Here is a 14,644-nt window from a genome sequence, read left to right as displayed (position 1 = left end):
TGTGTCTCTTAAAGAATAAAGTAGTTGCAAAAAAAAGAATAGTTGCAGATAAAGCTAGAGCCTCACTCCCATCCTTTCCTAGGTAAACCAATTTGCAGGTCAGTATAGTATTTTTTGTACTTATAGCATATTTACATACCCATAAAATGTAATAAACAATACATATTGCCATTTTTTGGTGTTTCTAAACTTTTAGATGATGTATGTATCTTTTGTAACATTGTTTTAAAAATCCCTGTCGATACATTTGTTACACTTGCTGTGGTTTGTACAAATATAAACCATAGTTTATTCCCCTAACATACTGCAATTAAGTAGTTTCCCTGCCTTCAGCTATTACAGATAATGCTTTAGTAGAAGGTCTCATGTGTCTCCTTCAAAGTTGTGCCCATTTCAAAGTTTCCTGAAGTTGATGTGTGGAAGTAGACGTGCTGGGCCATAGGATATGTACACACGTTCACATTTGCTGTGTGATTTTTATTTTCTCCATAGTGGTTGTACCAGTTATATTGCCTCTTTCATACTTGATAATTGTTTCAGTTTGACTTCAGTTTTTACAATCATGGGTATGACAAAATATCTTGTTTTAATTTGTACAACCAAGGTTCCTGGTAAGATTGGCTATATTTTTATATTTTTGACCAATGAAATTTTTTGTGTGTGAATTGCTTGTTTCTACCCCCAGCCCTTATAAGGCAGTGGTCATGTGTGTGTATGCTATGATTTTTTGTTGGTTTTGGTATATATACATGTTAATAATGTTGCTGATCTTTTCATTTGTTTTATGGGGTCTTGTTCAGAAATTTTAAATTGTAATATAATCATATGTATCTTTTACTTGTGTAAGAAATCCATCAAGTTCCTAAAAATACCTTGTTTCTTCTAAAAATTTGTGGTATCTTTACCCACTTAGTTTTTCACCCACCTGGAATTTTATTTTTGTATATGGAATGGAGTTCATTTTCTTTGAAGATTGACTCTATCCTTTGATATTCTATACACTTTTTTAAAAATTTCAAATTGCCATGTGAAACTCTTGACCTTAACTATTATTACTTTGAAAGTGTGGATTTACTTTGGAAAATTGACATTGTATTGTAAGTCCTTGCTTACTGTCGTCAGTGGGCTCTTGGAAATGAGGTGAATTGTTGTATAGTGAAACCGGTTTTACTACCATAGGCTAATTGATATCAACAGTTAAGTTCTTACGGTATCTCATAAACATTATAACAGAGTGATGTTGAATGAAATGACATTATTTGAGGATCTGCTGTACAATATTGAGTCTGGAAAAAGCAGGTAATGGTCACGCAGCAGCCACTTCAAACTTCATGCCTGTTGTCTTCCTGTCCATTTACTCACAGATGCTATCAGACAATAGTTCTCATTTTCTTCACTAAATCTTGCATGAGTGCCCTTCATTGGCCTGCCCTATCCTTGAATCATTTGGGAAAAGGGGTTCTGGGAAATGTAGTTCCAGACTTCTGCCCTGTGATGCAGAGGAGAGTATGCAGCTGGGTATTGGTGATACAGATTTTACAGAAGACAAGACAGGCCTATACAAATCATTTTGATTCTCATTTTTCTCCCCCTATTAACACACATGGCAGCATGCTTGATTGTGGTATCCCTCCCTCCCCCATTCATATATTTTAGAGATCTTTCTCAGTGGTATATACATTCATAATTTTGCTAGCTTTTGTCACTTGCCCTCCACAGAGGCTATTTCAATTTATATTTCAACCTGTAGTGTCTCTCTTTCTATTGTTTTGCATCCTGTCCTCTTTATTACAAATGGCTTTTGCCTTTTTTGTCCAATTCCTTGTTTAAAGACAATCATCCTGACAGAACTGACAGAAGTAACATCTGACAACATGCATGCACACACACATTCAGTTTACCCTGCTACACTAGTGTGGGCTAGTCATGCTTCTCTGGCTGTATAATGTGTTTCATTAGTTAGGTATTTATAAACATTTCCTTTGTGCCTATTTTAAGGCCTGGGCTTTTCTAGTTATCATTGTACTGTATCCTTTTATCATAAACAAATTTTGTATGTTCTTGTCTCTTTTACTAAAACTATAACTCCTTTAGAATAATGCTATGCTATCATTTATTACTAGCACCTAACACATTGTAACAACACAGTAACTCTTGGAATGAATGAGTATACATAATTCAAAACAGAGGATATATGCAGTTTTATAACCTTTGCTTTTAGCAAAATATGTTTTGCTGGATGTTTACATGTATTAACGTGACGACTCATAATCACACCAGCTGTATTGTTATTTCATAAAAATATGTTTGTCAAGGCTACATTAATAAGATGGAGCTTCCATATACAACATGGGTTCAAACAGTTTCATTTCATTCCTGTGATGCTTTACCTAGTTGCTACATAATCTTCCTAATTATAATTTTTAACAGTTGCATCATATTTCATCAAGTTGATTTTTACCATTCTGCACTTTAGATGTGTAATCTGAATTGATTTTCAAGGGAGTAGATTTCATATTCAGTGCTACATTCAATGTTTTTTTACTTGATTGTTGTGCATTTCTCAGATCTCCTGTAGCAAAACAACATAAGTAGCTACTTACCTTATCCTTTCTTATTTAGGAAAAAGTCACATAACATAAACTTAACTATTTTAAAGTGTACAATTCATTGCCACTAAATACATTAACAGTGTTGCACAATTATTAGCACTATCTAGTTCCAGAACATTTTCATCACCCCAAAAGGAAAACCCATTTTCATTAAGCAATTATTGCCCATTTCCCTGTGCCCTCACAGTTTTTAGCAACTGCTAATCTTTCTGCCTCTATGGGTTTGCCTATTCTGAATATTTCATGTAAATCACCAGAAAAGCCTAATTTGTTTAGCATATTATATTTAAATATAAGGAAATGCACATATTTACATTTTTAAAAAAAGATTGAATCTTTATTCACATGTTTGAGACCTTGGATGGTTGTGAGGAGTTAATGTTAATGTGGAAAATATATCTTGTCTGATTCTGACTAGTGTCATGCTGCTTAACTCAAGTTGTTTTTGGAAGGTTTTGAGGAATATACTATTAAGTTACTTTTGCTTTTTATAGTAAGCTTACCATTCAAAAAATTTACCAGTTTAGCCCTGGCTGGTGTAGCTCAGTGGATTGAGTGCGGGCCTGTGAACCAGAGTATCATAGTTCGATTCCCAGTCAGGGCACATGCCTGGGTTGCAGGCCAGGTCCCAGCAGGGAACCCACGGTGGGCAACCATACATTGGTATTTCTCTCCCTCTCTCCTTCCCTTCCCCTCTAAAGATAAATAAATAAAATCTTTTAAAAAATTTACCAGTTTAGATCAGGGATAGATTAGGTTTCGCAATATCTGGACATGTTTCTGGTTGGCACCACTTGGAGAGAGGAAATGCTACATACATCTAGTGGGTAGTTCCAGGGATGCTGCTAAAATTAAACATCCTGTGATGGATAAGACAGGACTCCACAACAAATAATCATTTGGCTTCAGATGTTTGTAGTGCTGGCTTTGAGGAACTCTGCTTTAGATCTACCAGACCTCCTAGATTCCATAAATTGGCTGGTCTTCATTTTGCTATAAAGTTTAGACCTAAGTTGGACCTAACCACTTTAACTTTTTTAAACTTCTCTTTTTGAAATAGTGTTATGTGTGAGCAGAATCATAAGGAAATATAAGTCTAAAATTGCACTCACTTTTGAAATATCACTGTATAATTGATGTTCTTTAATTAAAATTCTTAAATATAATTTAGTTCTTTTTTGGGGGGTTAAATGTATTTTATTGATTATGCCATTACAGTTGTTCTATTCCCCCCTTCATTCCCTTCCACTCTGCACCCCCATCCCTACCATTCCCCCCCTTTAGTTTATGACCATGTGTGTCAAGTTCTTTAGATTCTATATTTCCCATACTATTCTTGCCCTCCCCCCTGTCTATTTTCCACCTACCGTCTATGCTACTTATCCTCTGTACCTTCTCCCCCCTTCTCCTTCTCCCACTCCCCTGTTGCTAACCCTCCATGTGATCTCCATTTCTATGGTACTGCTCCTGATCTAGCTGTCCTCTTAGTTTGCTTTTGTTTTAGGTGTGGTTCTTAATAACTGTGAGTTTGCTGTCCTTTCACTGTTCATCTTTTTTATCTTCTTTTTCTTAGGTAAGTCCCTTTAACATTTCATATAATAAGGGCTTGGTGATGATGAACTCCTTGAACTTGACCTGATCTGAGAAGCACTTTATCTGTCCTTCCATTCTAAATGAAAGCTTTGCTGGATAGAGCAATCTTGGATGTAGGTCTTTGGATTTCACAACTTCGAATACTTCTTTCCAGCTCCTTCTTGCCTGTAAGGTCTCTTTTGAGAAATCCACTGACAGTCTGATGGGAACTCCTTTGTAGGTGACTGTCCCCTTATCTCTTGCTGCTTCTCAGATTCTCTCCTTCATTTTAATCTTGGCTAATGTGATGATGATGTGCCTTAGTGTGTTCCTTCTTGGGTCCAACTTCTTTGGGACTCTCTGAGCTTCCTGGATTTCCTGGAAGTCTATTTCCTTTGCCAGCTTGGGGAAATTCTCCTTTATTATTTGTTCAAATAAGTTTTCCACTGGTGGCTGTTCCTTTCCCCCTTCTGGTACCCCTATAATTCGAACGTTGGAGCATTTAAAGATGTCCTGGAGGTTCCTAAGACTCTCCTCAGTTTTTTTAATTCTTGTTTCTTCATCCTTTTCTGTTTGGTCATTTTTTTCTTCCTTCTGGTCCACTCCTTTGATTTGAGTCCCAGTTTCCTTTCCATCACTATTGGTTTCCTGTGCATTTCCCTTCATTTCAATTAGTTTAGCCTTCATGTGTTCCTCTAATTTGTGACTAAAATCAACCAGTTCTGTGAGCATCCTGATCACCAGTGTTTTGAACCGTGCATCTGAAAGTTTGGCTATTTCTTCATCGCTTAGATTTATTGGCTCTGGGGCTCTGAGTTGTTCTTGAGCCGTGATTTTTCTGTTTGCACCTGTATGAGGAGAGGCACCGTAGGTATTTGCCAGGGCGGGGCCACCCAGGTCGCTGGTTTGTGACGCTGTATGTGGGGGTGAGGTCAGAGAGGGACAGTGGCGGTCCCCTCTGCCGCTTCCTGCCGCTGGGGCCTGTGCTGTCCGTCTCACTGCTGGCTCCTTCACCCGTTTATCTGCGCTCAAATGTGTGACCACGATCAGCCCTTAGTGGGTCCATCGTCTTGCGTCCGTCCTCAGTGGGTCCTCCCGCCCCTCCACACCTGGGATCTGCCCACGGCTGCCAGCATGCCTGGGTCGCACGCCCGGGTCAGTCCCGTGGATCTTTCCTGCCTGACCCCACTCTGCTGCTGGCTCTGCCCCTCTTACCGGTTTGGCCGAAGGGTTCATTGTTGTCAGACTTCCATATAGTTCAATTTCCTGTGGTTTGGCTGTGTTTTTGTTGCTAAAACTTTGTTGTGCAGGAAGGTACAGTGTGTCCACCTACGCCTCCATCTTGGCAGAAGTCCCCCTAGTTCTTAAATTTTGTCACACAGAGATTATTAATGAACTCCTGTGAATTTGGTTATCCAGTTTCAGCAATTACCAACATTTTTACCATTCCTCAAATTTTTGTTGGAGTATATTGAAGCAAAATCAGTGTTTATTACATTTTTTTCTTGTCAGATGTGTTTTTAAAGCTAACTAGAATAATTTACAAAGTCTGAACATTACATATGATTGGTTTCTTAGGTCTGTAACAGTACCGTCTTCCCTTAAAAAAATCCATGTATTAGATTTGTTTTATGGAATTTCCTACATACTAACTAACTTGGCTAATTGTATCCTCTTGATGTCCTTTAGCATGTTCCTCTATTTTCTAATGTAAATTGGTAGATTTAGAAGTGGGATTTGAGTCCTTTTGATTTTTTAATTTTTTTTTTTATTTACTGATTTTAGGGGGGGGCAGAAAGATTGAATGATTTGCTGTTCCATTTATATATTTATTCATTGGATGTTTCTTGTATGTTTCCTAACTGGAGATTGGGCCTGCAACTTCAGCTTATTGGGTCAATGCTCTTCTGAATTGAACTACTTGGCCAGGGCTCCCTACTCCTTTTTTTAAGCAAGAATACGTCAAGTATAATAAGCAGATGTCTACATACATATAGCCTACCAACTTATTCTGTGACATACATATTATAGGTTAGTGTATTGATATAGCATATACACTTAGATTTGAATATACAACACAACTTTATATTTTCTCACAGCATGTGAGACATGATGAGGGTTCATTCTTAGTGATGGTATTAATCTATGTACATGTCAGGATGGTCCGTTTTGCTTCATCCTTTCACCTAATGATGATTGTTCTTAAATTATTTTTTCTACAGTACTATGTGACTAAATTAATGTTCCCATTTGTGAAGTAGTATATCTTGATTATTTGCTTTGTGCCTGTTAGGGTGGGAAATATTTCTATTGCATCAAGTCAGTTTGGCTGGCACAATGCTTTGCAAATTTAGTAACCCTTTCCTATCAGTGGCTCTACATCTTGGCTCTGAATGAGAATTACTATTTAAAAGTATGAGTTTCTGGGCTCCTCCTACAGAAATTTTTAATTTAATTGGTCTGTCAAATTTTGAGTTGGAGGAAAAAAGCAGGCTGGGCAGAGTAGAATGAATCTGCCTTCATACACTTCAGTTATTTATATTTTTGAGTGAATCACTGTTGTAATTCTCACCTTTGGTATGCATCTGATTCATCTCTGCAGGTTTTGTAATTTAACAGGTAATTACGGTTCACAATTTAAAAGGAGTATAAAGGGTATAATGTAAAAACTGTCCCTTCCACCTCTAGCCAAGTCATCCCAAAGTCATCTGGTTTCCCTTACTATAGCTGACCATTATTTTCTTCTCTATCCCTAAAGAGTTTGTGATTCTGTAGTCAGATATCTGTTCCTCCCTACCATTCACACAGTGGGTAGTGTACTAGTCCCTGTTGTACATTTTATTTGCCTTCTCTATCTCCAGTATCTTGAGTTTATTCTACTTCAGTACTTATAGAGTATGGGTGCTTAGTATTTCATTGTTATGTACCCATACCCATTTCCTGTTGATATGTAAGTTGTTCTTTTGCTAACACAAACAACGCTGCAGTCCACCTACATAATGCAGTTCTGGAGACTTCACAAGTAGGGGCTTGGTCCTCCCAGAGATTCCTCACTTTAGACACCAGCTGCAGCTCCAGTGTTTCCAGGCCACCCACACTTCTGACCCACTGGCTATAAATTTTGGGATTCTCACTGCTCCCTCAGGTTCCATAATTCGCTATAACGACTCCCAGAACTCAGGAAAGTGGTGTACTTAGGATTTCAGTTTTTTATAGCAAGAGAACAAAATCGAAACACGAAATAGGAGAGACTCATAGGTCTGAGAAGTCCCAGACACGAAATTTCCATGTCCTATAGACACATCCTCCTCCAGTATATTGATGCTCAACTAATTTCAGTGTCAAAATGATTGATTGGGCATTCAATTTATAGGTATATTGGATTTAATTATGTGTTGAATTGTGGCCAAGAGATTTAACTCAATCTTTAGCCCCACTACCCTCCCCAGAGATCAGAAGTTTAGGTGGTCAGGCTAACATCACATGGCCCACAGCCCTGACCCTCTTATCACATGGTGGTTCTTTCCAGCATGGCCAGCCACAATCTGGAACAATCTAGGGGCCTACTGTGAGTCACTTCATTAGCATAAACCCAGATGTGGTTCTAAGGGTTCATCAGGAATAATAAAGACACCTGTCACTTAGGAAATTCCAAGGGTTTAGAAACTCACAGGAACTCAGGACAAAAACCAGTCAAATTCTTTATCATATAATACCTTCATAGGTCATGTGCAAATATATCATGATAAATTCCTCTTCCTCCCTCTCCCTTTTTCCTTCCACCTTCACATAATTCAATCAAATAAAGCTGTAATTGAGAAGTCTGTCCTCCACTTTGTGCAACCCACTCCAAATAAATAACTTCATTTCCCATGCACCTCAGTGTTTCTGTATGCAAATAAAAGCAAATACTAACGTTTTCTTTTCCTTTCTTTGCTAAACAGAAGGTAGCATGTAATATAGATTGTAATTTAAATTGCTTTTTCTCTTAAAAATACATTGTGGAAATGTATTTCCATATCAGAAAAATACGCATTCACAGTTTTGCTAGACGATGACAAATTGCAGTCCCACAGAGATTATATTCATATGTCATTCATTCTGGGACCTACGCAGTTTCAGGCTTCCTGATCTTTGCAGTTTAAGAGACGAATAATAGTACATCCATATAATTTTAATTTGAATTTCTCACATTAGGTTGAACGTCTCTTTATATATTTATACATAATACAGAAATATTGTATATAAATATATTCATATATTGTGTTTCCTTTTCTATTACTTGTTTATGTTCTTTGCCTGTTTTTCTAGTGGATTGTGTTTTCCCCTTATAATTGTCATTTGTTTCACTTTGTGGTTAATATTTTTTAATGTAGAAATTTAATATTTTTAAATAGTTAAATTTATGGATTTTTTATGTCTTCTAAATTTTACATCGTCTCAGTTTTTGTATTTTATGAGATTGTTTAAAAATTCTTATGGCTTATTCTAATATGTTTATTATTTTTCTTTTTTAATTCAGGTATAATTTAGATAGAGTAAAATGTACTCGTCTTAGTGTAGTTTTGTGAGCTTGTGCAAATGCATACAGTCATGTAATGGCCACCACAATCAAGATACAGAACACTTGCATCACCCCTGAATGTTCTTTGTGGCCCTTTGTATTTAGACCATTTTCAGGTCTCCAGCTCCTAGCAATTGTGTATTTCTTTGCTGTCCTTAATGTTTTGTCTTTTGCAGAAGGTCGTAGGAAATAGAATCATTCAGTATGTAGCCTTTCACTTAGCATAATGTATTTAATATTTGTCTCTGTTGTTGGTGTGTTTAGTCATTGATTGGTTCCTTTTCTAGTAACTGAATAGTATTTATTACATGGATTTACCACAGTACGTTTTTCCATTCTCTAGCTGAGGGATGTTTGGGTTATTTTCAGGTTTTGGAGATTATGAATAAGCCAGTATAAATGTTCATGGACAGATTTTTTTGGTAACTATGAGTTTTTATTTTATTGGGTTAATACCCAGGAGTAGAATTGTTAGGTTATACATTAATTATATGAATAACTATAAGCAACTGAAAGTTGTTTTTTAAAAAGATTTTACCATTTTGCATTCCTACTAGTAATGTATGAGAATTTTAATTGCTCTGCATTCTCTCCAGCATGCGGTATTATCTATCAGTTTTTATAGAAAGTCATTCTAGTAGGTGTGTAATAACATCTCCTTGTGCTTCGATTTACACTTTTCTAATGATTAATGTCTCTATATCTTTATGTCAGTGTGTCTTTGGTTAAGTGTCAAACCGTTTACATCTTTTCCCCACTTAAAAAATTGGATTTTCCTATTGAGTTATATGAATTCTTTATGGTATCATATAATTGGCAAGTATTTTCTCTGTCTGTGGCCTGTATTTTCATTCTCAGTGATGTCTTTCAAAGAGCAGGAAATTCTTTATTTTCATGAATTTAAATTAATCAGTATTTTAATATGTGGACTGTACTTTTGATATTGTCTCCAAGAAATCTTTGTCTGTCCAAGGTAACAGAGATTTTCTCCTGTATGTTCTTTGAGAATTTTTTTAGTTTCAAGTTGTACATCTAATCTAGGTCTATGGCCCATTTTGAATTCTTTATTGGGTATAATATTATTAGGTAGATGTCTAAATGTTTTTTATTGTTGGTTTTGTTTTATTTGCAAAGAATTACACAGTTGTTCCAGACTATTTTGTTGGAAAGATTCTTTTTTTCTCTGTTGAATTACCTTTGCACCTTTGTAAAAAAATCACTTGACCATGTGTGTATGGCTCTACTTCTGGACTCTTTGTTCTGTTCCATCAGATCTGTCTATTCTTCTTTCATCTTGTCATACTCTTGATTACTATAACTTTCGAGGAGTCTGAAACCTGCAACTTGATTCTTTTTAAAAGTTGTTTTAGCTCTTCTAGTTCCTTTGTTTTCCATATAAAGTTTTGACTTAGCTTATTCGAATATTTCCACACATACACTGAGACTGATTAGGTTTTCACCAAGTCTATAGATTAAAGGAAGAAAATTTTACATTGTACCAATATTGAATCTTTCAGTTCATGAATGTGGTATCTTTCTTCTGTTATTTAGGTCTTTGATTTCCTTTATCAACATCTTATAGTTTCTAACATATGGATTCCACACACATTTTATTAAATTTATATCAGTATTTTAGTTTTGAGAGTGCTATTACAAATACTACTGCTTTTAACTTCTTGGTTTCCAATTCTCTTGGTAGTATGTTGAAATATAATTATATTTTACAATTTTGCTAAATTTACTTTTGGGAACTTTGTTTGAGATTCGGTGGGATTTTATACATAGACAATCACCTGTGCCTGCTGACACTAGGACTTCGAGTAGGATATTGAATAGGAGAGTGGTGGGAGCGGAGTATCCCTGTCTTGTTTTTCATTTTAAGGAGAAATCAGTCATTAGTTTCCTAGTATTTTTATACTTCTTTAAACACGTACATCTCAGTATATTGATCACTAAGCTAAGGAATTCTATTTAATTTTATTTTTCAGGTAACTTCCAGTTTTTCTGACAGCATTCATTATTGACTAGTATATCTCGTGATTTCTAATGCATTGTATGTGTGTATGTCTGTATGCCTTCTCTTCTCTAAGGCATAAACACATGAACTTCTATTAGAGCACTTACTGCACTGCTTGGCTGTTTCCTTTTCACTTACCTTTCTCCCTTATTAGAAGATGGGCATTTTGAGGAGAATAAGAAAAGGTACTTGCCCTCAAGGAATTTATGTCATGAATAATTGGGATTAGGTTAGACCAAATGAAATTCCCAGTGTTAATTTTTAACCTGTAAAATCTTGTGTCCTGTTGATAAAAACAGAAAAACAAGAAAATTAAAATTCTGTTCTGCTGCCAAGATCCAGTCATCAGTATGAGAAATGTTCACGCATGACGTCGTTCATTGCTGTTGTATGCTAATAAGCAAAGCCAGCTGAATATACTGTAGTAAATAGGACACAACTCCTTTTTGCTGTGGAAGACTGGGTTTTTTACAGTGTTCAGATGTGCTTAACTACATGGTTAATCTGTCAGTATATAAACAAATTTAATCTCAGCTCTCATTCAGTCATGATCCCATCCCCTGCTTTTTTATGTCTTGGATTATGAGACACTTTAGCAATGCTTTACTATAAATAAGTAACTAAAAACATTGACATACTTTGTCATGTGATAATTCTGTGTGAAAAATACTCTGCATACATTTTTTAGTTTGATGTAATTCATTTATTTTAGTTACTTAATATTTTGAGGATTTGAATAAACAGCAGTAAATTAAAGGCACCAAGCATTCTTTCTTTTGAAGTAACTTGATATTTCAATAAAAGAGAAAGACATTAAGGCAATTATCATACAAAAAAACCCTCTTGTATTTCTTTCTCTAATTTTTTGTGTATTTTTATTGTAAATTGTATGTGGAGGGTAACTATAATATTTGTGTATTTTATGTTTACATAATACTTTGGTTTTCAAGCAGGACTTTTATTACCCCACATTCCAAGTCTGGAAAAAGGAATATATGGGAGATTTTTTTGTGAGCCTCATGAAGCTACACATTATTTCTCTTGTTCCCTGCTGTACTTAGCACATAAGTAGTTATTAACAAATGATTGTTGAGTAAGTTACTCAAAGGGTTGGGAAGCTAAGCTAGCTGGATTTGGTTAGAGTAAGAAACTTGTAATTTTTACATGATACACACACACAGGTGGGTAAAAGGGTATAGTTGTGAGTAAGTGAAACTTCTATTATTTATTTATTTATTATATTATTAACCTACTTTTCCCACTCATGTACATATATTAGTACAAATGAAAGCTATCACAGTTACATTTTTAAATAAATATCAAGGTCACACAGTTTTTGAGACAAATTGTAAATTTAATTATAAGTGATGTAGTAACACAAAGCTGTTGTTTTCAATCAGTTTATTAAGAATGTGTTCATGATACTGTTTTGATCTTGACTATTAACATAAGATTAAGCGCTAACTATTAAACCTATAAAGCATGATTTTTCATTTGAAACTCTTAGAGGAAGACTGACTTTGGTAATAACACAATAAATAGAAGTGCTTGGCAAATTTGCTTTCTTTTGTATTTGCTGCCACCAAATGGCGTATTAATAATAGTACTATTTCTGTTACATCAATATGGTAGTGATGTCCCTTTAATATTTTTATGAGGTTAATTTGTTCATAAAGAGTTTTGGCTAGAGGAGAGTAATAGATTTAATATGTTTAGAACTGTAACTGACCTTAACTACAGCTACCCACCAGAGTGGACAGGATGGTATCTATCTTCTAACATACTGGAAAGGCATGTTAGAACATAGCAGTGATTGACAAAGATAATAAAGATGATGATTCTTTCAGACTGATAAGAAATTTGGTAGTCAGCATACTTTTATACAGGGAACTTAATTCTGACATTTGTTCTTACTAGGTTCTTACACCTGAGAATTAATGTTTCCAGAATATTTTAGGTGTAATTTTACTTATTTGAAGACAAGCCATTTTGGCATAAGATCCTGTAAAAATTACTATGTGAGAATAAAAAAAAGTAACCCTGGCAGAGTGGATTAGTTGGTTGATGTGTCATCCTGTATACCAAAATATTGTAGGTGGATCCAAATCCTGGCCAGGGCACATACGTAGGTTGTGGGTGAATACAGGAGGCAACTAGTTGATGTTTCTCATATCTGATGTTTCTCTCGCGCACGCTCTCTTCTCCCCGTCTTTCTCTCTCTCTGGAATCAGTCAACATATCCTCAGGTAAAGACTTAAAAATAGAAGCAATCCACGTGTTTAATCTTAGGAAATCCGTTAAATACAATAAGATACTACTTTTAAATGTAATGTTATATATATAATCATTGAAAGTGTTTTGGAGAAATATTTAAGGACATGGGTAAAAGTCTACATTGTTAAGTGGAGGAAAATGAGGAGAAGCAAGTTACTATACAGTTATTTTACTATATATGTTATAAAATAATTACCAGTGTTTCTCTTGAGATATTGTGATTTCTTAAATTTATATATTTCTAAAATGAACATGTTTTAAATATTCAGGAATTATATAGAGTGGATATTTTATACTTTATCATTTCTTATATTAAGATACCCCTATGAAATTATTTGATTGTTAGGTAGTGAATATATTTGAATAATTTCCTTTTTAAAAATGAGAATGTCTTTTTGGTAGCAATTCTAAGACTCACTACTTTTGAAACACTTCTGAGAATACAGTAAGGATTGGTTCGTATATAAAAACCTTAATAAACAATCTTATTATACAGATTAATAATTTTTTTCTTGATAGAGCAGTAAAACCAAGTTCTGAATTAGTAAGATTTTTAATATTACCTAATAAGTCAGTGTTTTAAGGTACTAGTTATTTCTGTAACATAGCCCTTCATTGCTAGTGTTAGCATATTCTTGCTTTTGATACCTATTTTCTGCTACAGGCCTGAGAGTGGAATTGAAACAATACAGCTACTGATTCCACCAGAGGAAAATAGTACGGGGATTCCTATTATGGTAGGTTATTTTCTGGTGGTCCCTTTGCAGTAATATAGGCAGCTCTTGTAATTCATTAGTGTGTTGCTATTTATACCTCCTAACTTAAACTTAGCTTTTATACGTAAGTGTATATGTATGTGAAAAATACTTGGTATCAGCCGAAATCCTTTGTGGTAGAAACTTTGTGTGGTAGGCCTTGTTTGTGTTCCTGGAAAACTTATGTAGCAACTTACTTAATAATTAAAATAAATTTTCATTGGAGGGGGCTTAAAAATCTAATTTAGAAGTCTCTTATGTTGTAGCTTAGAGAAGAGAACATTAAATAGCTGAAACTAATGGTACTGCAAATAGTTTTATCCTGAGAAAGGATAAAACTAGATGTTTTACTATGGATTACTAGATGTTTTCACTCACCTCTCATCCAGCTGTATGAGCTATACCTTGCTCATAGCTAATTCTCTTACATGTTATATGTTTGCGATACAGACATTTAGATTAGCCATTCAGTAATCATTGGGGAACCTAATTATATGAGTGACTCCTGTGTTTTAGTGACAGTAGTGAGAAAAGTCATAAAAGTTAGAGGTGGTAGACTCTGTAAGCTAGTTTAATATCATTGGAATTATTAGGCTTTTTTGAAAGTCAAGAATGTTGAAGGATTCTGTAAAAAGGAAGAAACTATAACCCAGTAAGTGGTTTCTTTACCATTACCAGGCTGCAACTTTCTGTAGTTTTTGTTAACTATTTTATTATCCAAATGATAATACCATTTGATAGTAAGTAGCCTTGATGCAAAGTAATTTCTAAACAAAGAATCACCTTTATTGTTTTTTTTGTTGTTGTTTTAATTTGTTCTTACGTGTTTTTTAAGGAGCAGGAGGTGATT

General features: G+C 35.0%; 1 protein-coding gene across 6 annotated transcripts in view; it reads left to right on the top strand.

Annotated features, from left to right (window-relative positions):
* ANKRD28 (ankyrin repeat domain 28) overlaps window positions 1-14,644 on the top strand; it is a 201,318-nt gene that overhangs the window by 35,228 nt on the left and 151,446 nt on the right. For 3 of the 6 annotated variants that reach the window (XM_037143952.2, XM_053669212.1, XM_037143951.2), the window contains one exon: window positions 13,704-13,776. The exons of the other annotated variants lie outside the window; for them this stretch is intronic. In XM_037143952.2, the coding sequence (XP_036999847.2) occupies window positions 13,774-13,776 (3 nt within the window). In that variant the 5' untranslated portion in view covers window positions 13,704-13,773. The remainder of the gene's footprint in view (window positions 1-13,703; window positions 13,777-14,644) is intronic. 6 annotated transcript variants of the gene reach the window in all.

Source organism: Artibeus jamaicensis, unplaced genomic scaffold, assembly GCF_021234435.1.
Source record: "Artibeus jamaicensis isolate MK-2021 breed Jamaican fruit bat unplaced genomic scaffold, CSHL_Jam_final contig_519, whole genome shotgun sequence".
Lineage (NCBI taxonomy): Eukaryota > Metazoa > Chordata > Mammalia > Chiroptera > Phyllostomidae > Artibeus > Artibeus jamaicensis.
Note: the sequence above shows the minus strand (reverse complement) of the source record. Positions and strands in the feature narration are given on the sequence as shown.